This window comes from Ranitomeya imitator, chromosome 1, assembly GCF_032444005.1.
Source record: "Ranitomeya imitator isolate aRanImi1 chromosome 1, aRanImi1.pri, whole genome shotgun sequence".
NCBI lineage: Eukaryota > Metazoa > Chordata > Amphibia > Anura > Dendrobatidae > Ranitomeya > Ranitomeya imitator.
This window is the reverse complement of record NC_091282.1, coordinates 671,734,064-671,759,662: the sequence shown is the minus strand read 5'-3', so window position 1 is coordinate 671,759,662 and position 25,599 is coordinate 671,734,064. Positions and strand designations below refer to the sequence as shown.

The 25,599-nt window shown below is 44.6% G+C and overlaps 1 protein-coding gene across 1 annotated transcript in view; it reads right to left on the bottom strand.

The window, feature by feature from the left end:
- Window positions 1-23,000: 23,000 nt before the first annotated feature.
- Window positions 23,001-25,599, bottom strand: part of SPINT1 (serine peptidase inhibitor, Kunitz type 1) — a 50,976-nt gene continuing 48,377 nt past the window's right edge. The window contains exon 10 of the mRNA XM_069729926.1: window positions 23,001-25,202. Within this exon, the coding sequence (XP_069586027.1) occupies window positions 25,015-25,202 (188 nt within the window). The 3' untranslated portion in view covers window positions 23,001-25,014. The remainder of the gene's footprint in view (window positions 25,203-25,599) is intronic.

The following is a 25,599-nucleotide window of genomic DNA, read 5'->3' as shown; positions in this document are numbered from 1 at the left end:
GGGCCACGGACCGGGTCGGGCCACCGTGACATCCCCGCAGAAGGGACTGAAGGACCCGGTACCGAGTACCCCATTGCCCTGCGCCTGGGGGCGATCCAGTAATATGAAAGCCGCCAAGATTTTTTGTTAACAGATGATGGACCTGAGTGGGGATTTGTTTTTTTGTGGGTTGAGTAGAAGGCCTTATTGGTGGCATTTTAAGGTGCAGAACATTTGGATCACATTTATCCTGTGCTCTATGCGGAGCACTTTCATCGGGGTTCACAGCTATATTTATAAAGTACATGGATTTTGATGAAACTCCCAAGGGATCCATTCACTTATGAGGTGGCATGGTTACACTGAACTCAGTCTGACTTCTGTTTGGTGGTATCAGCCTTTTTAGAAGTGCACAAAAAACTGTGGTGGACAACGCTTTTATGCATGCGTAAAAAAAAGCACATCTGGATCATAGGCCTGACAACATCCACAGTACCTCAATTTGTCTCATTATAGGGCATGTACGGTCAGGGTTCTATCTGAATCACGTATTTCAGGAGATTTACATGGAAATAATAATAATAATAATAATTTTTATTTATATAGCGCCAACATATTCCGCAGCGCTTTACAAATTATAGAAGGGACTTGTACAGATAATAGACATTACAGCATAACAGAAATACAGTTCAAAACAGATACCAGGAGGAATGAGGGCCCTGCTCGCAAGCTTACAAACTATGAGGAAAAGGGGAGACACGAGAAGTGGATGGTAAAAATTGCTTTAGTTATTCGGACCGGCCATAGTGTAAGGCTCGGGTGTTTATGTAAAGCTGCATGAACCAGTTAACTGCCTAAGTATGTAGCAGTACTGCATAAAGTGAATGAGAACATAATGCGAGGAACCTGATTTTTTTTTTTTTTTTTTTTTTTTAAATAGGCCACACAGGGATCGTTAGGTTAATGCATTGAGGCGGTAGGCCAGTCTGAACAAATGCGTTTTTAGGGTACGCTTAAAGCTGTGGGGATTGGGGATTAATCGTATTAACCTAGGTAGTGCATTCCAAAGAATTGGCGCAGCACGTGTAAAGTCTTGGAGACGGGAGTGGGAGGTTCTGATTATTGAGGATGCTAACCTAAGGTCATTGGCGGAGCGGAGGGCACGGGTAGGGTGGTAGACTGAGACCAGAGAGGAGATGTAGGGTAGTGCCGAGCCATGGAGTGCTTTGTGGATGAGGGTAGTAGTTTTGTACTGGATTCTGGAGTGGATGGGTAGCCAGTGTAATGACTGGCACAAGGTAGAGGCATCGGTGTAACGGTTGGTGAGGAATATGATCCTGGCCGCAGCATTCAGGACAGATTGGAGCGGGGAAAGTTTGGTAAGAGGGAGGCCGATTAGAAGAGAGTTACAATAGTCCAGACGAGAATGAATAAGTGAAACAGTAAGAGTTTTTGCAGAGTCGAAAGTAAGAAAAGGGCGAATTCTAGAAATGTTTTTGAGATGCAGGTAAGAAGAGCGAGCCAGTGATCGGATGTGGGGGGTGAATGAAAGGTCAGAATCAAGGAGGACCCCAAGGCAGCGGGCATGTTGCTTTGGAGTAATGGTGGAACCGCACACGGAGATGGCAATGTCAGGCAAAGGTAGGTTAGTAGAGGGAGAGAACACGAGGAGTTCAGTTTTTGACAGGTTTAGTTTCAGATAGAGGGAGGACATGATGTTAGAGACAGCGGTAAGACAATCACTGGTGTTTTCTAAAAAGGTCGGCGTGATAACAGGAGAAGAGGTGTATAATTGGGTGTCGTCAGCATAGAGATGGTACTGGAAACCAAATCTACTGATTGTTTGTCCAATAGGGGCAGTATACAACGAGAAGAGGGGGCCTAGGACTGATCCTTGAGGAACCCCAACAGTAAGGGGAAGGTGAGAGGAGGAGGAACCAGCAAAACATACAGTGAAGGATCGGTCAGAGAGATAGGAGGAGAACCAGGAGAGAACGGTGTCCTTGAGGCCGATGGAGCGGAGCATAGTGAGGAGGAGCTGATGATCCACAGTATCGAATGCTGCAGAGAGATCCAAGAGAATTAGCATGGAGTAGTGACCATTAGATTTAGCTGTTAGTAGGTCATTAGAGACTTTAGTGAGGGCAGAGCAGAGCACAGGACAAATGTGAGCTGAGCCTTACTTATTGTTTTTTACTCCCTTCCTTGTCTATATATATAATTGTCTAAGGGTTTTTCTGTCTGTCTGTCTGTCCTGGAAATCCCGCGTCTCTGATTGGTCGAGGCCGCCAGGCCTCGACCAATCAGCGACGGGCACAGCATGGCGACGATGATGTCATAAAGGTTGCCTCGACCAATCAGCGACGGGCACAGTCTGCAGCGAATTCGCCTCGACCAATCAGCGACGGGCACAGTATCGACGTAGATGTCATAATGGTTGCCATGGTGACGATGATGTCATAAAGGTTGCCTCGACCAATCAGCGACGGGCACAGTCTGCTACAAATTCTGGAATCATCATTGTCCATATACTACGGGGACATGCATATTCTAGAATACCCGATGCGTTAGAATCGGGCCACAATCTAGTACTGTATAAGTGATTACTTGACTTTATTCTTTGGGCCGGTATTACAGCGATACCAGAATTATTATTTGTTTGTTTGACAACTTTCACATTAAGACGCTTTTTTTTCCCCCCAAAATAAAGGTTTTTGCACTGCAATATTTTGAGAGCTATAATTTTTCCATATTTCTGCCGACAGTCATGTGAGGGCTTTATGAAGGAGGAGTTCACATTTTTATTGGTACTATTTTCAGACACATAGCATGTTTTGATTGCTTTATATTCTGATTATTGGGAAGCAGAATGAGTAAAAAAAAAAAAAAAAAGCAATTCAGTAATTGTTTTGGGGGATTTTTTCATGCTGTACACCTTGTGGTAAAATTGAAAAGGCAGCTTTATTTTTCGAGTCAGTGCAATTACATCCATAACACATTTATATAAATTTAAGTTGGCATTTTATAGAAAAAAAAAATATTGTTTTTGTATTACTTTATTCTGAGGTTTTCTATTTTTCCACTGATTGAGTTGTACGACAGTTTGTTTTTTGCAGGACAAGATGTATTTCAGCGATACTATTTACCTCATGATACCTCATGACCCAGTATCAGCACGGGTTTACTAGGGACCGTTCATGTCAGACTAATTTGATCAGCTTCTATGAAGAGGTAAGTTCCGGACTGGACCAAGGGAACTCAGTGGACGGAGTGTATATGGACTTTTCAAAAGCTTTTGATACGGTGCCACACAAAAGGTTGATACATAAAATGAGAATGATAGGGGAAAATATGCGTAAGTGGGTTGAGAACTGGCTCAGGGATAGAAAACAAAGGGTGGTTATTAATGGAGCACACTCGGACTGGGTAGCCGTTAGCAGTGGGGTACCACAGGGGTCAGTATTGGGCCCTCTTCTTTTTAACATATTTATTAATGACCTTGTAGGGGGCATTCAGAGCAGAATTTCAATATTTGCAGATGACACTAAACTCTGCAGGGTAATCAATACAGAGGAGTACAATTTTATATTACAGGATGATTTATGTAAACTAGAAGCTTGGGCTGATAAATGGCAAATGAGCTTTAATGGGGATAAATGTAAGGTCATGCACTTGAGTAGAAGTAATAAGATGTATAATTATGTGCTTAATTCTAAAACTCTGGGCAAAACAGTCAATGAAAAAGACCTGGGAGTATGGGTGGATGACAAACTCATATTCAGTGGCCAGTGTCAGGCAGCTGCTACTAAGGCAAACAAAATAATGGGATGTATTAAAAGAGGCATAGATGCTCATGAGGAGAACATAATTTTACCTCTATACAAGACACTAGTTCGACCACACTTAGAATACTGTGTACAGTTCTGGTCTCCGGTGTATAAGAAAGACATAGCTGAACTGGAGCGGGTGCAGAGAAGAGCGACCAAGGTTATTAGAGGACTGGGGGGTCTGCAATACCAAGATAGGTTATTACACTTGGGGCTATTTAGTTTGGAAAAACGAAGACTAAGGGGTGATCTTATTTTAATGTATAAATATATGAGGGGACAGTACAAAGACCTTTCTGATGATCTTTTTAATCATAGACCCGAGACAGGGACAAGGGGGCTTCCTCTACGTCTGGAGGAAAGAAGGTTTAAGCATAATAACAGACGCGGATTCTTTACTGTAAGAGCAGTGAGACTATGGAACTCTCTGCCGTATGATGTTGTAATGAGTGACTCATTACTTAAATTTAAGAGGGGATTGGATACCTTTCTTGAAAAGTATAATGTTGCAGGGTATATATATACACACATATATATACATATACAGTTAGGTCCATATATATTTGGACAGAGACAACATTTTTCTAATTTTGGTTATAGACATTACCACAATGAATTTTAAACAAAATAATTCAGATGCAGTTGAAGTTCAGACTTTCAGCTTTCATTTGAGGGTATCCACATTAAAATTGGATGAAGGGTTTAGGAGTTTCAGCTCCTTAACATGTGCCACCCTGTTTTTAAAGGGACCAAAAGTAATTGGACAGATTCAATAATTTTAAATAAAATGTTAATTTTTAGTACTTGGATTGAAAACCCTTTTTTGGCAATGACTGCCTGAAGTGTTGAACTCATGGACATCACCAGATGCTGTGTTTCATCCTTTTTGAAGCTCTGCCAGGCCTTCACTGCGGTGGTTTTCGGTTGCTGTTTGTTCGTGGGCCTTTCTGTCTGAAGTTTAGTCTTTAACAAGTGAAATGCATGCTCAATTGGGTTGAGATCAGGTGACTGACTTGGCCATTCAAGAATATTCCACTTCTTTGCTTTAATAAACTCCTGGGTTGCTTTGGCTTTATGTTTTGGGTCATTGTCCATCTGTAGTATGAAATGACGACCAATCAGTTTGGCTGCATTTGGCTGGATCTGGGCACACAGTATGTCTCTGAATACCTCAGAATTCATTCGGCTGCTTCTGTCCTGTGTCACATCATCAATAAACACAAGTGACCCAGTGCCACTGGCAGCCATGCATGCCCAAGCCATCACACTGCCTCCACCGTGTTTTACAGATGATGTGGTATGCTTTGGATCATGAGCTGTACCACGCCTTCGCCATACTTTTCTCTTTCCATCATTCTGGTAGAGGTTGATGTTGGTTTCATCTGTCCAAAGAATGTTCTTCCAGAACTGTGCTGGCTTTTTTAGATGTTTTTTTAGCAAAGTCCAGTCTAGCCTTCTTATTCTTGATGCTTACGAATTGCTTGCACCGTGCAGTGAACCCTCTGTATTTACTTTCATGCAGTCTTCTCTTTATGGAAGATTTGGATATTGATACGCCTACCTCCTGGAGAGTGTTGTTCACTTGGTTGGCTGTTGTGAAGGTATTTCTCTTCACCATGGAGATTATTCTGCAATCATCCACCACTGTTGTCTTCTGTGGGCGCCCAGGTCTCTTTGCATTGATGAGTTCACCAGAGCTTTCTTTCTTTCTCAGAATGTACCAAACTGTAGATTTTGCCGCTCCTAATATTGCAGCAATTTCTCTGATGGGTTTTTTCTGTTTTCACAGCTTAAGGATGGCTTGTTTCACCTGCATGGAGAGCTCCTTTGACCACATGTTTGCTTCACAGCAAAACCTTCCAAATGCATGCACCACACCTCAAATCGACTCCAGGCCTTTTATCTGCTTAATTGAGAATGACATAACGAAGGGATTGCCCACACCTGTCCATGAAGTAGCCTTGGAGTCAATTGTCCAATTACTTTTGGTCCCTTTAAAAACAGGGTGGCACATGTTAAGGAGCTGAAACTCCTAAACCCTTCATCCAATTTTAATGTGGATACCCTCAAATTAAAGCTGAAAGTCTGAACTTCAACTACATCTGAATTGTTTTGTTTAAAATTCATTGTGGTAATGTCTATAATCAAAATTAGAAAAATGTTGTCTCTGTCCAAATATATATGGACCTAACTGTACATACATACACACACTAGATTCCTTGATAGGGCGTTGATCCAGGGAACTAGTCCGATTGCCGTATGTGGAGTCGGGAAGGAATTTTTTTCCCCAAGGTGGAGCTTACTATTTGCCACTTGGGTTTTTTTGCCTTCCTCTGGATCAACATGTTAGGTTAGGCTATCGGTTGAACTAGATGGATTTAAAGTCTTCCTTCAACCTTAATAACTAGGTTACTATTTTTATTTTACATTTGTGTTTTATTTCACTTTTTTCCCCAGCAAGGAACGGTCACTGCATGTTTACACAGTGACAGTTTTAATCCAGGGCGGATATAGCACGTCATTCTGCAGGAACCGACACCTGCTCATGACGTGCAGAGTGTCAGTCATTCATTATTAACAGGTTATACTGCCAAAATCAGTGCAAATTAAGGATTCTAATGCCTGGTCGTGCTGACAAAATGATAACCGATGCAGCTAGATACAAAGGAGCAACTGAAAAGGGAAAGTAATAATCAGACAAAAAAAAATTGTATTATATATATATATATATATATATATATATATATATATATATATATATATATACACATATATATACATACATATATATACATATACACACATACACACACACACACACACACATATACATACTGTTTTTTTCATTCTAGTGTGGGTTTTTTCCACTTTTAGCAATTGAGTTTTTTCATATTCCCGTCATTGAAGAAAAAAAAGTTAGTAATTTTGCACAGCGACCACAGATCCAGTTGGAACGCCCCCAAGGGCTAGGGGGAACTCGGTACCCTTCAGTTCTCAAGGGGGATGTTACGGTGGCTGACCCGGTCCGTGGCCCTTGGGACGTCCGTTGAAATAAGGGAGAGGTCTTTAAAGGGGAAATGTTCGTGACGCCACCTGTGGTATTCGGTCAGGGTGACCAACGCTGCTTAGGGGTTTGCTGGGGTGATGTCATGGCAGCTAGATGGTATACCTTCTCACAGGTGAAGTGTATCCCCAGGGCTTCCCAGTGTGTAGATGGTGGATGGTGTGAGGCGCAGTGAAGAACGAGGACAAGAGTGCAGTCTCTTTACCCTTTTACTGAAGGCTTCAGCGTCCACAGTCCAGAGCACCAGATCACAGGGCAGGTGGAGTCCGGCCAGTTTGGAGGCAAATCCAGAGTCCGCTTATCCAGGTGGAAATCAGAAGCCTTCCTCTACCACCTGGGTGTTGTAGTTCCTTACTGCTGAGCCTCTCGTAAGGTCCTCACAACTGTGGTAGATGTTCTAGATGTTATGTCTCTTTCTCTGTCCCCCAGATGGATAGGACAAGCCCGTATGACTGGTGGCCTGAGGCTTTTTACAGGGACTCTAGCACGCCCCGGCCCCCACAAGTTGCCACCATGTCTCCTGGGTATAGGGCGGATCAGTAACTTGAAATTAGCTGTCCTGCCGGTCTCTGGAGCAAGGAATAAGCCGGATTACTTACCGGTAATGCCCTTTTAATGAGCCACGACAGCACCCACTTTGAGAGAGGGACCCGCCCATAGGAACAGGAAACCTACAGAGACAAAAGGGCGGTCCCCCTCTCCTCCTCAGTTGTTTTTCAGAGTACGAGAGGAACCGCCGTTGTTAGATTAGTATATCTCCGTAATGTTTAGTACATCTTATCATATCTATATTCACCCATGAGAATATCTTGTATTAATAAGTATTAGGGTGGGAAGTGACAGGGTGCTGTCGTGGCTCATTAAAAGGGCATTACCGGTAAGTAATCTGGCTTTTTACCCTTCGCCACGACAGCACCCACTGACAGATTTTCAGAGAACCTTCACCTGGGTGGGATTACCGTACTAAGGACGGCTCTCCCGAATGCCAAGTCAGATGCAGAAGATAGATCAAGTCTATAATGTCTATAGAAAGTTGAAGGCGACGACCAGGTTGCGGCCTTACATATGAGCTCGATGGAGATGTCTTTATTCTCTGCCCACGAGGATGATACAGCCCGAGCTGAATGTGCTTTCACTCCCTCTGGAGGATCTTTGCCTTTTGACAAGTATGCAAGATGGATAGCCTCTCTGATCCAACGGGACAAGGTAGCTTTCGTGACACCGTGGCCTTTTCGGTGACCCTGAAAAGATACAAACAGAGCCCTACTCTGTCTGCAGGACTGGGTTCTCTCTATGTAGCTTAGGACTGCTCTTTTTACGTCCAACATATGTAGCTTCTCTTCCTCTGGATTTAGTGGATTATCATAAAAGGAAGGCAGGAATATTTCCTGAGATCTATAATAATAATAATAATAATCTTTATTTTTATATAGCGCTAACATATTCCGCAGCGCTTTACAGTTTGCACACATTATCATCGCTGTCCCCGTTGAGGCTCACAATCTAAATTCCCTATCAGTATGTCTTTGGAATGTGGGAGGAAACCGGAGTACCCGGAGGAAACCCACGCAAACACGGAGAGAACATACAAACTCTTTGCAGATGTTGTCCTTAGTGGGGCTTGAACCCAGGACTCCAGCGCTGCAAGGCTGCTGTGCTATCCACTGCGCCACCGTGCTGCCCGTGGTACTATGGTAGTATCTATGGTACTTTGTCGCTACTTTAGGGAGATATGATGGATCTGGTTTGAGAACCACCCTGTCCTGATATGTCATCAAGAATGGAGGGTCTATGGAGAGGGCCTGGATGTCTCCTACTCGTCTGGCCGATGTTAAGGCTATCAATAAAGCTACCTTGTATGTGACATTTTTTAGAGGGATAGAATCTAAAGGCTCAAAGGGAGGTCCAGTTAAGGCGTCTAGAACTAGATTCAAGTCCCAAGGTGGTAGACGTGGGACATGAACCGGAGTACATCGTTCACATGCTCTAACAAATCTTGCTATCCATCTATTACCCGCTATGTTAGTACTATAGAGGGCTCCTAGGGCAGACACTTGAACACTCAAGGTATTAACCGATAATCCCATCCCATGACCTGTTTGTAAAAATTCAAGGATGGCTTTAATAGGAACCTTGTTAGAGAAGGGTTCGGTATAAAAGTTGAGAAATTTCCTCCATACTCTGGTATATATAAGAGTCGTGGATCTTTTCCTACTTAACAGTAAGGTATTAATCAATTCTTGTGAGAACCCTCTTAATGTTAGAATCTGCCTCTCAAATTCCACACCGTAAGGTGGAGTCCCTTACTCGTGGATGGTAGAATGGACCCTGAGACAAGAGGTCTGGTGTCATTGGCAGAATCCAGGGATCGCAAACTGACATCGCTCGAAGACAGGAGAACCAGGGTCTCTTTGGCCAAAACGGAGCTATTAATATTACTTTTGCTTTTTCTTCCCTTATTTTCTTGATCACCATTGGAAGTAGCATCATTGGTGGAAAAGCGTAGGCCAGATCGTATTTCCATGGATACAGGAGAGAGTCTATTATATCTGGATGATCTGACACATTCAGGGAAGCAAATATCGGTACCTGCCTTTTGTTCCTGGTCGCAAATAAATCTATCTGCGGAAGGCCCCATATGTCCACTATCTTCCTGAATATCCGAGGATTGAGAGTCCATTCTCCCTGGCGAAGCGTGTGGCGACTTAGGAAGTCGGCTTCTAAATTTTCTACTCCTCTGATGTGTAGAGCCGTGAGTGAAAGTAAATTGGGTTCTGCTAGCTCGAAGATGTCTGCTGCTGAACACATCAGACTTCCTGATCGCGTTCCGCCTTGCCGATTTAAATATGCGACCACTGTTGTGTTGTCCGACAGGATTTTGACATGAGACCCTCGGAGCTGAGCAAGGAAAAAATTTAAGGCATAATAAACTGCATTTAGTTCCTTCCAATTTGAGGAGTGCTGAATTTCTAAAGAATTCCAGCGACCTTGGGCTATATTTTGGTCTAGATGGGCCCCCCACCCTTCTGGACCTGCGTCGGTAGTGAGTATTTTAGAGGACCTTATTGTCCAAGAGACACCTCTAGACAAATGGTCTTTATTTAACCACCAAAGGAGAGATTGAAGTACGTCATCGGATAAGGTGATCTTAGTATTTAGATGACCCTGGCAATGTGTTTGAGCATGAAGTATCTGGTGTTGTAAAGCCCTAGTATGGAATTGGGCCCATTGCACCGCAGGAATACAGGAGGAGAGAGACCCTAGAAGAGACATGGCATCTCGAAGGGACATGTGAGGCCTAGAGCTTGCCATAGTGACTTTTGAAATTATGGTAGATTTTTTGGATTCTGGTAAGAGACATTTTTGACTTACAGAGTCCAAGACTAGTCCTAGGAAGGACTGAAGAGTTTCTGGATGCAGCCTTGATTTTTTGAAGTTTACAATCCAACCTAGAGCCTGTAATGATGAAATGGTATTAGATAAGCGTTCTTCACACTGAGATGCTGAATTACCAATTATTAGGAAATCATCTAAATAGGGCACAATTAGCGTGTCCTGATGACGTAGATAGGCCATCACCTCTAGCATGACTTTCGTGAAAACTCAAGGGGCCATAGAAAGACCGAATGGCATGGCCGTAAACTGGAAGTAACGGATCCGGCCTTGTAGGTTTACTGCCACCCTGAGATATTTTTGGTGGTCTGCATGGATTGGAAGATGGTAATATGCATCCTTTAAATCCAGACCCGTCATAAAGCACCTAGGAAACCAAAGTTTAAAGGGACACTGTCACCTGAATTTGGAGGGAACAATCTTCAGCCATGGAGGCGCGGTTTTTGGGTTTTTGATTCACCCTTTCCTTACCCGCTGGCTGCAATATTGGATTGAATTTCATTTTCTGTCCTCCGTAGTACATGCCTGCACAAGGTGCAATCTTGCCTTGCGCAGGCGTGTACTATGGAGGACAGAGAATGAACTTCAATCCAATATTGCAGCCAGCGGGTAAGGAAAGGCTGAATCAAAAACCCCAAAACTCCGCCTCCATGGCTGAAGATTGTTCCCTCCAAATCCAGGTGACAGTGTCCCTTTAATAGTAGATCTTATTGATTCCATTTTAAAGGTGTTTTTATACAAAAAGGAATTTAGTTTCTCCAGATTTATTATAGTCCGAAAAGTACCATCAGGTTTTGAAACCAGAAATAAAGGGGCATAAAATCCCCTCCCTTCCTGATTTTTTGGTACTTCGACGAGAACATTCTTAGCCAAAAGGCTCAGAATTTCTAACTGAAGTGCTTCTTGTTGATCTGGCGCTTTCAGGGATGTTATGATAAATTTATCTTGTGGTAATCTAAAGAAATCTAATCTTAGTCCAGATCTTATTAGACGGAGGATCCATTGATTTGAAGTTATGTTTTCCCACTGATGATAAAAATATTTCAGTCTCCCACCAACTGGGATCTCTCTACTGATGGTATCTACCACGTCTAGATGTCTCAGGGTTATTGTATAAGGCACCTTTCGGTTTTGCTTCCTTTGACTCCCAACGGTCTTTCTGTGGCTTGTACGGCCTACTCCTGTTAAATGGCCGTCTCCTAAACGCTCTCCTATAAGAAGGAAGAAACTGTTTAGGAAAGCCCTTCCTTCTCTCTCCTGCTTTATTCAGTAGGTCATCCAGGACCTTCCCAAACAGGAACTCACCCTGGCATGGGATTGAACATAATCTGGATTTCGATTGTGCATCTCCCTTCCATCCTTTTAACCAGAGGGCTCGACGAGCCGCATTGACCAGACCTGCTGACCTCGCCGCCAACCGGAGGGAGTCCGCTGAAGCGTCGGCTAAAAATGCTGCAGCACTCCTGATTAGAGGCACAGTTTGGAGAATTTTTTCTCTCGCCACCTTGCCCTTTACTCCAGCTGGTCTATCCAGACTAGTAAAGACCTGGCTGTGCACGTGCCTGATATTGCTGGCTTAAAGGCTCCTGTATTTGTCTCCCAAGATCTTTTGAGGAGAGCTTCTGTTTTACGGTCTAATGGATCCAGTAAAACTCCCGCATCTTCTACCGGAAGGGAGGACTGTCTTGAGGTTGACGCCACTGCCGCGTCCACTTTAGGGACTTTGGACCACACTGCCAAATCCTCATCACTAAAGGGGTAACGCCTTTTAGAAGATGATGGGAGAAACCCTTTCCCTTGTTTGTCCCATTCCTTCTTAACAAGGTCCTTAATAGTGGTATTGACCGGGAAGGCACGGCGTTTTTTCTGGCCTAGTCCAGCAAACATTATATCCTGTACCGACCTAACCTCCTTAGTATCTGGACACCCCATGGTGTTCCTAACGGATTTTGCGAGGTTATCTATGCTGTCGACAGGAAAACATGCACCGCCTTCATCCTCAGAAGAGCTAGGGGATGATCCTGAGGTATTAGAGGATCGGATAAGGCCCTCTTCAGATTTGGAACTGGAGACGGGAGAGTGGTGCTTACTTCCATGTTTTTTATGAGATTTCGCTCCGAGAGACTGGATCTCCTGTCTTATCATGGAACGGATGTTTGTGGCAGTAACAGCCGCCTCATCCTGTAAAGTCTGATTAATGCAGGTCTGACACAACCTCTTGGGATACGTATCGGGCAGGGGTTGCTTACACAGGGCACACTGCTTATGCCTAGATTTACTGGTCTTCTTAGCCTAAGGGGAGAGGCAGAGAAGGATGCGATCAGCTTATAGGTAGAGGATTATAGACACTCACCCAGTGAAGCCATTGTCATACCGGTCTTGGAGGTGAAGCCGCTGTGTGGGGTGTGAGTAGATCAGTATCTCTACTCTTCGTCTTGGTCCTGGAATGAGTGTCAGATCCTGCCATGGAGCGACCACTCTTCTTTGCAGACAATCTAGCGCTGCTTTTCTCAGAGCTATCTTCCACCATAGGTGGGAGCTCCTCATGTGCCGGGGACAGCATGGTGAGCGATCTGCTCGGCGTCCCCGGCCTGCATTTGTAACGCGCGGGGGTTTTTTTGTTTTTTTTTTCCCTGCCACCAACCGGAAGTGTACCAATCACTTCCGGTTCAATGGATTAGTGCGGACTTACCCGCGCGATGCAGCCGCCCCGCCTCTACAGCATCGCTGGCAGCCGACGATACCCCACACCTGGGCCCTCCATAGGCCGGGTTCGATCACCCGGAACCTGCCGGATCTCCACAGACGAGGGGTGAGGATGCGTGCAGTGGCTCCCCCGCCGCTGCTTCCGATGCCGCAGCCCCTGCTGTCCCCACAGGATCACACAGGCAGGTGCACAGGCGTCAGGTAATCCTGGAGGTGCTCCAACCACCTCCTCTGTAGGAATCCCGGGATTTCCGATAGGAACAGGAAACCAACTGAAGAGAGGGGGACCGCCCTTTTGTCTCTGTAGGTTTCCTGTTCCTATGGGCGGGTCCCTCTCTCAAAGTGGGTGCTGTCGTGGCAAAGGGTAAAAAAGGACTGTTGCTCCCTTGGTGTTCTGGCTACCGGATCCTGTGCCTCAGAAGGAGGCAGCCTGTGCAGGGCAGAACTCCTTCTGGTTTCCTCTCCTGTGCTCTGCTTTCCTGCAAACTCTGCAATATGTTCGCTTTAGTGTCTTCTTCCCAGGAGCTGCAGCACTTCATGCCACAGGGCTCCTATGCTTCCTCACTACCTGTCTCCCTGACAGGAACTGAACCCTTTCCCTCAAGATCAGGATGTTCTTATAGGGGAGTTCACCTTAAACAGGCTTAGAGCTCCCCTTCTGGTCTGGAGTGTGAACATGTTGCATGCATTGTGTTTACCTAGTGAAGAGATCTCCTTTATTGCCTCCAAACGTAACATCACTCCCCCCTAGAGGAGAATGATATTACGACAATGACCAGGACCCTGGGGTGCGGCACAGTCCTGTCAAGGAACTTGATGAAAACTCTTCCTATCAGTAGAAGCAGGATTCTAATGACTGAAAACAGCTCTATACACAGCTGATAAAACAGGATCCACCATTCCCAAAGTGTGATGTCACAGCTAACCCTGTTCCCCCTCCCTTAACAATTACCTTTGCGCACGCTATTTAGAGGCGTTAATTCATTGATGCTATTGTACACGTGTTTCCTGAAACCACAGGAAGTTAGTCTTAAAATGCCCCAGTGGCCAGTGTGAAAATTGCAAGATATACAGTATATTCTACTTTTAAGGCTGCCATCACATTAGCAGTATTTGGTCAATATTTTACATCAGTATTTATAAGCCAGGAGTGGAACAATTAGGCTGCCGTCACACTAGCAGTATTTGTAAGCCAAAACCGGGAGTGGGTGATAAATGCAGAAGTGGTGCATATGTGTCTATTATACTTTTACTCCATTTGTTCCACTCCTGGTTTTGGCTTACAAATACTGGTAGCCGAGACCCCAGAGAACATGATTCGGGGGTTATTTTACCGACCCCGCCTTTGCGATCGCCGGTAATTAACAGTTTACCGGCGATCGCAAAAAAAAAAACGCGATTTCTTTTTAATTTCTCTGTCCTCCGATGTGATCGCACATCAGAGGACAGAGAAAAGGGGTCCCCGATCGCCCCCCGATACTCACCCATCTCCCCCGGTGCTACCGGTGGGCGCCGCCATCTTCAAAATGGCGGGCGCATGCGCAGTGCGCCCGCCACCGGAAGAATCTTTGGGGTAGCCGAGACCCCAAAGAGCATGATCGGGGTCGGTTTTACCGACCCCTGTTTTGCGATCGCCGGTAATTAACTGTTTACCGGCGACCGCTAAAAAAAAAAAAAAAAAAAAAAAAGCAAAGTGTAATTCTCTGTCCTCTGATGTGATCGCACATCAGAGGACAGAGAAATAGGGGGATTCGGGGACCCTATCATACTCACCGGTGTCCCTGGGTCCTCCTGCTGCTCCTCCTGGCCGCCGACGTCTTCTGGGGAAAAGAAAATGGCGCATCTGTCTCCATCTGCCGGCCGGCAGGAGAAGAGCAGTTGGGGCTAAAATTAGGGTTAGGGCTAGGGTTAGGGTTAGGGCTAGGATTAGGGTTAGGGTTAAATTTAGGGTTAGGGTTGGGGCTAAATTTAGGGTTGGCGCTAAATTTAGGGTTAGGCTTCTTTCACACTTACGTCGGTACGGGGCCGTCGCAATGCATCGGCCCGACATACCGACGCACATTGTGAAAATTGTGCACAACGTGGGCAGCGGATGTAGTTTTTCAACGCATCCGCTGCCCAATCTATGTCCTGGGGAGGAGGGGGCGGAGTTACGGCCATGCATGCGCGGTCAGAAATGGCGGATGCGATGTACAAAAAAAATTACATTGAACTTTTTTTGTGCCGACGGTCCGCCAAAACACTGATCCAGTGCACGACGGACGCGACGTGTGGCCATCCGTCACGATCCGTTGGCAATACAAGTCTATGGGCAAAAAACGCATCCTGCGGGCACATTTGCAGGATCCGTTTCTTGTCCAAAACGACGGATTGCGACGGATGCCAAACGACGCAAGTGTGAAAGTAGCCTTAGGGCTAGGGTTGGGGTTGGGGCTAAAGTTAGGGTTAGAGCTGGGATTAGGGTTAGGGTTTGGATTAGGGTTGGTATTAGGGTTAGGGTTGGCATTAGGGTTACGCTTGGGATTAGGGTTAGGTTTGGGATTAGGGTTAAGGTTAGGGTTGTGATTAGGGGTGTATTGGGATTAGGGTTAGGTTTGAGGTTAGGGTTGAGATTAGGATTAGGGGTGTGTTGGATTTAGGGTTTTGATTAGGGTTATGGTTAGGGTTGACATTAGGGTTGTTTTGGGGTGAGGGTTGTGATTATCGTTAGGGTTAGTGTTTAGGATTATGGATCGGGTTGGGATTAGGGTTAGGGGTGTGTTGGGGTTAGGGTTGGAGCTAGAATTGGGGAGTTTCCACTGTTTAGGTACATCAGGGGGTCTCCAAACACGACAGCCAATTTTGCGCTCAAAAAGTCAAATGGTGTTCCCTCCCTTTTGAGCTCTGCCGTGCGCCCAAACAGTGGGTTACCCCCACATATGGGGCATCAGCGTACTCGGGATAAATTGGACAACAACTTCTGGGGTCCAATTTCTCCTGTTACCCTTGTGAAAATAAAAACTTGGGGGCTACAATATCTTTTTTGTGGAAAAAATTTTTTTTTATTTTCACGACTCTGCATTCTAAACTTCTGTGAAGCACTTGGGCATTCAAAGTTCTCACCACACATCTAGATAAGTTCCTTGGGGGGTCTAGTTTCCAAAATGGGGTCACCTGTGGAGGGTTTCTACTGGTTAGGTATATCAGGGGGTCTGCAAACGCAACATAACGCCCGCAGACCATTCTATCAAAGTCTGCATTCCAAAACGGCGCTCCTTCCTTCGAAGCTCTGCCGTGCACCCAAACAGTGGTTTACCCCCACATATGGGGTACCAGCATACTTAGGACAAGTTGGACAACAACTTTTGGGGTCCAATTTCTCCTGTTACCCTTGTGAAAATAATAACTTGGGGGCTACAATATCTTTTTTGTGGAAAAAAAAATATTTTTTATTTTCACGACTCTGCATTCTAAACTTCTGTGAAGCACTTGGGCATTCAAAGTTCTCACCACACATCTAGATAAGTTCCATGGGGGGTCTAGTTTCCAAAATGGGGTCACTTGTGGGGGATTTCTACTGTTTAGGCACATCAGGGGCTCTCCAAACGCGACATGGCGTCCGATCTCAATTCCAGACAATTCTACATTGAAAAAGTAAAACGGCACTCCTCCTCTTCCAAGCTCTGCGGTGCGCCCAAACAGTGGTTTACCCTCACATATGGGGTATCGACGTATTCAGGAGAAATCGCACAACAACTTTTGTGGTCTAATTTCTCCTGTTATCCTTGTGAAAATAAAAATTTGGGGGCAAAAAGATCATTTTTGTAGAAAAAATGCGATTTTTTTTTTCACGGCTCTACGTTATAAACGTCTGAAGCACATGGGGGTTCAAAGTGCTCACCACACATCTAGATAAGTTCCTTAAGGGGTCTAGTTTCCAAAATGGTGTCACTTGTGGGGGGTTTCCACTGTTTAGGCACATCAGGGGCTCTGCAAACGCAACATGGCGTCCGATCTCAATTCCAGACAATTCTACATTGAAAAAGTAAAACGGCGCTCCTTCCCTTCCAAGTTCTGCGGTGCGCCCTAACAGTGGTTTACCCTCACATATGGGGTATTGGCGTATTCAGAAGAAATTGCATAACAAAATTTGTGGTTACATTTCTGTTTTTACACATGTGAAAATAAAAAAAAATGGTTCTGAATTAAGATGTTTGCAAAAAAAAGTTAAATGTTCATTTTTTCCTTCCACATTGTTTCAGTTCCTGTGAAGCACGTAAAGGGTTAATAAACTTCTTGAATGTGGTTTCGAGAACCTTGAGGGTGTAGTTTTTAGAATGGTGTCACACTTCGTTATTTTCTATCATATAGACCCCTCAAAATGACTTCAAATGTGATGTGGTCCCTAAAAAAAAATGGTGTTGTAAAAAATAGAATTATTCTTACCGTTAATTCGGTTTCTAGGAGCCTTCCACGACAGCCACCAGGAGGTTGTCTCCATTCCCTAATGGGGGACAGGAAGCACAAGAGGTTAAAAACCCCTCCCACCTCCCATTAACCAGTGACTTACAACAGAACCCATAGCACCGGTTACCTTTAGGTTCTCAGAAAAATATCCAAGAACATCGGGAGGGAATTAATGCTGTCGTGGAAGGCTCCTAGAAACCGAATTAACGGTAAGAATAATTCTATTTTCTCTAGTAGCCTTCCACGACAGCCACCAGGAGGAATGCCAACCAATTCTGTATTTAGGGAGGGACCACAACTTGAAGAACCTTTCGGCCAAAAGCAAGATCCCGATTGGACCAGAAGTCCAATCTATAATGCTTAGTAAAAGTGTGTAGGGAAGACCATGTTGCTGCCCTGCAAATCTGCTCCGATGAAGCGCCAGCCCTTTCAGCCCAAGAGACAGAAGTAGATCTGGTGGAATGGGCTTTTAGGCCCGCAGGAACAGCAATATTCTGAGTTGAGTATGCTTCAGAAATGGCATTTTTTTATCCAGTTGGCAATGGTACTCTTCGCTACCTTCTTGCCTTTTTTTCTGCCAGAAAGATGAACGAAGAGATTTTTGTCAATTCTAAATGATTTAGTATGTTCTAAGTAATATAACACTATACGTCGTACATCCAAAGTATGGAATCTGTGTTCTTCCGGATTTGAAGGATTGTGACAGAACGATGGGAGGACTATATCCTGTGATCGATGAAATTCTGACACTACTTTCGGTAGGAAACAAGGATCTGGACGGAACACAATGGAATCATCTCTTATGGTAAGATAAGGTTCTCTTATTGAAAGGGCTTGTATTTCCCCTACTCTTCTTGCGGTAGAAATTGCAACCAAGAAGGCCGTCTTGTAGGACAGAAGTTGCGAGGAACAAGATGATAATGGCTCAAATGGAGGAGCCGTAAGACCTTTTAGGACTATGTTTAAGTCCCACGATGGCACGAAAATTTGTCTTCTTGGACAATGTCTTGATGCTGCGACCATAAACCTCTTTATCCAACGATGACCCGCAAGGTCCCGATCAAAGACGGAACTTAAGGCTGACACTTGAACTTTCAAGGTACTTGGCTTCAGCCCCAACTCTAATACTTTTTGTAAAAAATCTAATATTTGTGAAATATTAGGATGAAAAGGGTCAGGTTTATGAGGATGACACCACGAGGAGAATCTATTCCAGATTTTGCCATATATGGCATTGGTAATAGGTTTTCTAGATTTCTGTAGAGTAGATATTACCGACTCTGAAAGGCCCCTAGCTCTTAGTACCTGGGCTTCAATAGCCAGGCTGCCAGTTTGAACTTCTGTGGTTCTGGATGATAAAAGGGGCCCTGGCAGAGGAGATCTTCTGATACTTGAAGAAAGACTGGACCGTCCACCTTCAGTTCTTCGATGAGGTGGTACCAGCTCCTCTTCGGCCATGCTGGAGCTACTAAGATAGTCTGGACCTGATCGTCCCGGATCTTCCGGAGGGTCTTCGCAAGTAACGGTATTGGAGGGAACCCGTATGCTAGATGGAACCTCCAAGTATGAGCAAAGGAGTCTACTCCTTGAGACCTGTCCTTGGGGTTTAGGGAGAAGTAGTTCTCGACTTGTGCATTCTGGGTGGACGCTAGAAGGTCTATATCGGGAAGACCCCACCTGTCTGTCAACATTTTGAAAACGTCCGCCTTCAGGCTCCACTCTCCTGGATGTAAGACGTGACGACTTAGGCGATCTGCCTGAACGTTCACCGACCCCTTGAGGTGTATCGCTGAAAGTGAGAGGAGATGTTTCTCTGCCCAGCAAAATATTCTGTTTGAAATTGTTTTCAGTTGGTTGAACTTTGGACTCCCCTGGTGTTTTAGATGCGCAACAACAACAGTTCTCTGGAGTTGGAGGAACCGGAGCTTTCCTTCTGATTCCAGAGACCCTGGAATGGAATTTGCGAGACCACTGCTCCCCAACCTTTTTGACTGGCGTCCGTTGTTACTGTAATTAGCGGATCTTGCACCCAGTCGACCCCCTTCAGTAGGTTTGATTGGATCGTCCACCAGGTTAACGAGGCTTTTACCTTCCCTGGAGTGTAAACTCTTCTGTTTAGGGAATTTGGATTCCCGTTCCAGTTCCCTAAGATGTGCGCCTGCAAAACTCTGGAGTGGCTCTGAGCCCACTGGACTGATTGTATACAGGCCGTCATCGAACCCAGAAGAGACATCGCAACCCGTAAGGTCGGAGAACGTTGTTTCCTGAAGTGTGAGACCTTGGAAATTAGATTCATCCGATGTTCCTCTGGTAGGAAGGATTTTTGACCTTCTGAATCCAAGAGGACTCCGAGGAATTTCCTCACCTTTGATGGTGATAGCTGAGACTTTTTTAGATTTGGAATCCAACCCAAAAGCTGTAAGATGTTCAGAGTTTTGGAAATTCTCTGATTGAGAACTTCGGCGGAAGGACCAATTATTAACAGGTCGTCCAAGTATGGTACTATAGCGATGTCTTGGCTCCTGATATGGGCAACTGCTTCCGCCATGACTCTGGAAAACACCCTTGGGGCTGAGGAGATCCCGAAGGGGAGAACATTGTACTGGAAATGTAAGATTTTTTGGTTGAATTGGACCGCAAATCTCAGGTATTTCCTGTGCCGAGGATGTATTGGAATATGGAAATAGGCATCCTTGAGGTCTATTGTTGCCATATATGAATGAGGAGCTATTAGAGGGATGGCTGTTTTTACTGATTCCATCTTGAACTTGCGGTAGGTTATGTATTTGTTGAGAGCTTTCATATTTATTATAATACGAGATTGCCCGGAAGGCTTTTTTATCATGAAGATACGGGAATAGTGTCCTTCCCCTTGCTCGTTCACCGGGACTATGGATATAGCTCTTGAGTCTAGCAAGTCCTGTATTCCAGCCATCATCAACTTTTGAGTCTCCCGAGATGACGGGGAGGTGACTCTTAAGATCCTGGGAGGAGGCGCATCGAACTCTATCAGTAGACCCTGTTGGATTACACTCACCACCCAGGGGCTGTTGGAGATATTCTGCCAACTGTGAACGAAGTTCGAAAGCCTCCCCCCCACCGGATCGGAGTCATTGCTTTTCTTGTTGTGTTTGTTGGGGAATAAGGATGTTTTTAGGCTTCCCCTTAGCATAACTCCACCTCCCGGTTTTTCCTTTCCCTTTACCCTGGGAGGGCTGGGGCTGGGAGGGTCGAAAAAAACGCTTCCTGGGAGGTCTCTGCTCAGGAAGGGTTTTCTTTCTGTCTGTGGCTTTCTCTAAGATGTCATCTAAGGAGGGCCCAAACACGTAGTCACCCTTAAAGGGAATAGAACACAGTTTTATTTTTGACGTAACGTCTCCGCTCCACATCTTTAACCAGAGAGCTCTTCTGGCTGAATTTGTCTGGACCAAGGATCTGGCGGCCACCCGGATAGATTCCAGTGAGGCATCTGCAAGGAAACCTGTTGCCCTGTGTAAGATAGGCAAAGAGTCCAGTACCTCCTCTCTTGGGGTACCCTGAGAGATGTGGCTTTCTAACTCTTGTATCCAACGAAAGAGAGAGCGGGCCACGCAGGTGGATGCTATATTGTATCTGAGGGCTGAGGTAGACGTTTCCCAGGATTTTTTGAGAAGGCTCTCAATCTTCCGATCCAAGGGGTCTTTTAATTGGGAGGAATCCTCGAACGGCAGAGCCGTCTTTTTAGCCACTCTAGCCACCTGGACATCAATTTTTGGAATGTCCCATTTTATTAGGTCCTCCTCAAGAGGGAACCGATGCTTAAAGTCTGGAGGCGTTGTTAGCCGTTTCTCAGGCAATTCCCATTCATTATTAATCATATCAATTATGCTTTTATGGACGGGGAACCCGGGTTGTTTTTCAGTATGTATGCCAAACAGTTCGTCTTGTATAGACTGAGGAACTGATTCCTCTTTTAGCCCCATAGTGTTCCTCACTGCAGATACCAATTCCTCAATATATTCAGAGGAAAAAAGGTATTTCCTAATTTCCGCAGATTTACGTGGTACCGCATCTTCCCATTTGACAGAGGAAGACGTATAAGACCCCTCAGACTCTGACTCCGAGTACTACTGGATTTTCCTCTTTTTAGGGAGTGATGGACCAGGTGAGGATGGTGGTGGCGGTGGAGGTGGGGCAAGTGTGGCCAAAGAGGTTTGAACCTCCTGCCTAACCAAGGAGCGAATTTCAGCAATCAAAGAAGGGTGTTCCGCTCTGACGATTTTATCCGTGCAAGGTTGGCATAACTTTTTCTCCCAATCTGGTGGCATTTTTACATTACAGGTGGCACATTTGCGCTTGGTAATGTTTTTAGGGCCAGGCTTGACTCCCTGCAATGAGAGAGGAAGCCGTGTAAGAAAAGGTATATTGAAAAATGTGCCTTTAAATGGGACCCCCTCTGCCGTACTTACTAGGGCTTGGGGAGCGCTGGGCTCTGCAGCTGTAGGGCAAGACGCATCCATGCTTACAGCAGCTTACCTGAGACGTCTTCGCAGCTTATGTAGAAAATAAGCCTGCACCAGCGTGTGGCAATTAGCCGCCCCTCCCCCTCCGGAGTCCCAGGCAGGCGTGCGAGGATGCAGCGTGCCTCGCACGCCGTTCGGTAATCCATTTCTCTGGCCTGTATCGCTCCTGCACAGGAGCGCCGACCCGGAAGTGGAGCGTCACCTGACTTCCGGGTCGCCGAACAGCGCGCGCTAGGAGGGGGAAACGCCGGAGAGCTCAGGGAGGCCTCCGGCGGGCACCCCGACCAGCTTTATCCCCGCAAGAGGACGCAGGAGGCCGGGGGAATGCGGTCCCAGAATCCCGAGGAGACGGGAGGCACAGCGCAGGAGGAAGCCGCGGGGGGCCCGACCTTAAGTGCCCGGCAAGAAATTTAACACAGGTACTCTGCTTAGAGCCGCCGCAGCAGCGCACCAGGAACCTCTCCATGCCCCATGGGGGACAGGAAAGACACTGGTTAATGGGAGGTGGGAGGGGTTTTTAACCTCTTGTGCTTCCTGTCCCCCATTAGGGAATGGAGACAACCTCCTGGTGGCTTTCGTGGAAGGCTACTAGAGAAATGAGAAATTGCTGGTCAACTTTTAACCCTTATAACTTCCTAACAAAAAAAAAAAATCTTGTTTCCAAAATTGTGCTGATGTAAAGTAGACATGTGGGAAATGTTATTTATTAACTATTTTTCGTGACATATCTCTCTGATTTAAGGGCATAAAAATACAAAGTTTGAAAATTGCAAAATTTAAAAAATTTTCGCCATATTTCCATTTTTTTCATAAATAATCGCAAGTAATATCGAAGAAATGTTACCACTTACATGAAGTACAATATGTCACGAAAAAACAATCTCAGAATCAGCGGGATCCGTTGAAGCGTTCCAGAGTTATAACCTCATAAATTGACAGTGGTCAGAATCGCAAAAATTGGCTCGGCCATTAAGTACCAAATTGGATCTGTCACTAAGGGGTTAAACAGCATGTGGCAAATGTAATTGAATCTGCACTTTAAATAAAACACATCTCGCTGTAATAAATCAATATTCACAGTAGTTTGTTTTTTCCTTTTATTCCACATTCTGTTAATGGAACAAACAATACTTTGGTGTTAAAACCTCGAAGAAAATAAAACTATACATATCTGTTTAATAACTCCATATTATACAAGCACTTCCAATCTTTGAATCGTAGGAGAACTTCTGGTAATGGTATAGTCCTAGAAGAGCCATAGATTCAACACTAATCTGGGAAGGAGAAGATGACACTCATCCGCAATGTGTTGGACCATATTGCAACTGCTCATCCAGGTCATCCTGGATCTTACCACTTCTTAAAAGACTATCGAGACCACTTGCATACATGGCCAAACTGATTACGTGACTATAGGAGCCTTCAAAGATCATAAAATATTTGGCTTAAATGCCGGTAATGTTAGCAAACTCATACTCCTCCATTATATCCCCCATCAGCTCTTTTTTCTTGGACCTATCTACGCAAGTGACCTCTGAGGCGGATGATCGGCTATAGCACTTACATGTGTAGATAGTCTACAGGGATGATGTACAAACTCCAGTGGAGATCACTGAATATTGCTACATTTATTTTTTTTAACACATTGTCTGCCTTGGATTTTTTTTTGTGTTTTTTTATTTTTACATGATCTTGAAAAACTGCTTTACCCCCTGAACAATACACTGTGCCGAAGGTCAAATTCATATATTTTCAGGAGGAAGTTAATATTTGGAGCTTCTGCATAAATTACAGAATAATCTGTCTAAGCTCAAACCCCCATTGCATTACCATCTCTATTGTGGGTATGATACGCGTTTCCATTTTTGGATCTTTTAAGATACTTATGTGACCGGTTTCTGATCCATGGTATACTGGCCAACCAGTTCTAAATTAGTAAAGCATTGTAAAACGTGACTATTATTCCTCAATAGTTAATAGTTATCATTAAGGAATAACTATAAAAAAAAGATACATTTTGTATTATTTTTCTCATTGTCACAAATGGATTTGGTCAGATAGATCTTGAAAAAACAAGCACTTTTGTAATTAACTGTTCATTAAAATTTTTACTCGTTCTTGAGATATTAACACTTTTCTTTTGTTTACAACTTCTCACCAAGGAGACCGACCACCACTGGTGTCTAGCTTTTAAGTTACTCTGAAGCTGACCAGGAATAGGAAGTAAATCGCACACTCCAGCGATCCAGGCCATAAAAGGCCAGTAGAAAGGAGGTGGCACTATTAAACACTGCAAATGTTCCGATTTCTAGCAGCGGTGCTGGGTTTACAAGGCAACGACATGTAAACATAAGTGCTAATATCTCAAGAGCCAACTAAAATTTTAAAAACAGTAAATTGCAAAATGCTTGTATTTACACAAGCCATCTGAAAATACTCATTTCTGAAAACGGAAATTACCCCTTTAATTAACTCATAGGTCTAATACAGAAAATAAAATGTGTGAAATCGTTCTAGGCTATAGCCATTTACAGTACCTTTCATTTATATACAGGAGATTTACTGACAAAAGAGGAAAAGTTGATTCTTCACACTAACGAGAACTTGCCAAATAAAACATTGTTACAATACTATATCTACAATATATATTAAAATGAAGACAAAAAAAAAAAAAGTATTGACAAGCAGGTGCACAGGCAAAGGAGTATTAAAAGGATCGATATATAACTTAAAAAGATGCCAGCTGATGGCACCACATCACGTACTAACATTACATCACTGGTCACCTGTTTACTACAGTGGGCTCGTGTCGCAAGTGACTGATTTTATAAGCAATGGGCAGGAGCACAAAGAGGAAATAAAGAAATTATGTAAGAAAACAATAACTACACCTCCTCCCCATGAAGAAAAATTCTGCCTATGCCCTAGTCTGCAGGCTGTGGTGGCTTCCATCATTTGGCAAAGGAAAGAAATTAGTCTTCTAGTCTTCTTTACCCACTAAGGGCCTTTGTGAAAGTTCAGTGCTCTAGACCTCAGCATGGAGTGTTGAATAAAGTCTAATGGCAAATATATTTTTCCATAGGTTGGCACTAGCCAATCAAACTGGCTTGGTGGTCCGATTATATACAAGGTGCTCGGTGTCTTCTGTCGCAGACACAACAGTGTTGTTTACATTCGTTGTCCGCTTACGACTGCCTTTCTTTTTCAGGTAGCAGTATCCGATCACAGCAAGGACAACCAGGATGCAGATGCCAAGAAACACTGCAATGGCTACTTCAGCTGAGCCTGTGGAAGAAGAAGCACAGAGGTTTTAATTAGTGATGAGCTCAAGTGCTCCTTACTAGAAGTAGCCTATGGTGCTCAGGTATGCAGAGTATAGCGGGTGCTCGAGTTAGATGTTCACGTCCCTAAGTGTCACAGCTGTTACACAGCCATGATACTTGCAGTCACGGGGACGTGAAAATCTCACTCGAGCACCTGCGGTACTCTGTCTGTACTTGATCACCCTAGGGAAACTCGACATACCGAGTATGTTGAGGAAAACTACTATTTGTGTGCACGGCAGGGCTCAGAATGGATGGAGTGAGGTTTTGCAACACAGATTTTGAAATGATGTTCTGAGAGAGTGTCATGTGTTTGGAGAGCCCCTGATGTGCCTAATCAGTGGACCACCACCCACAAA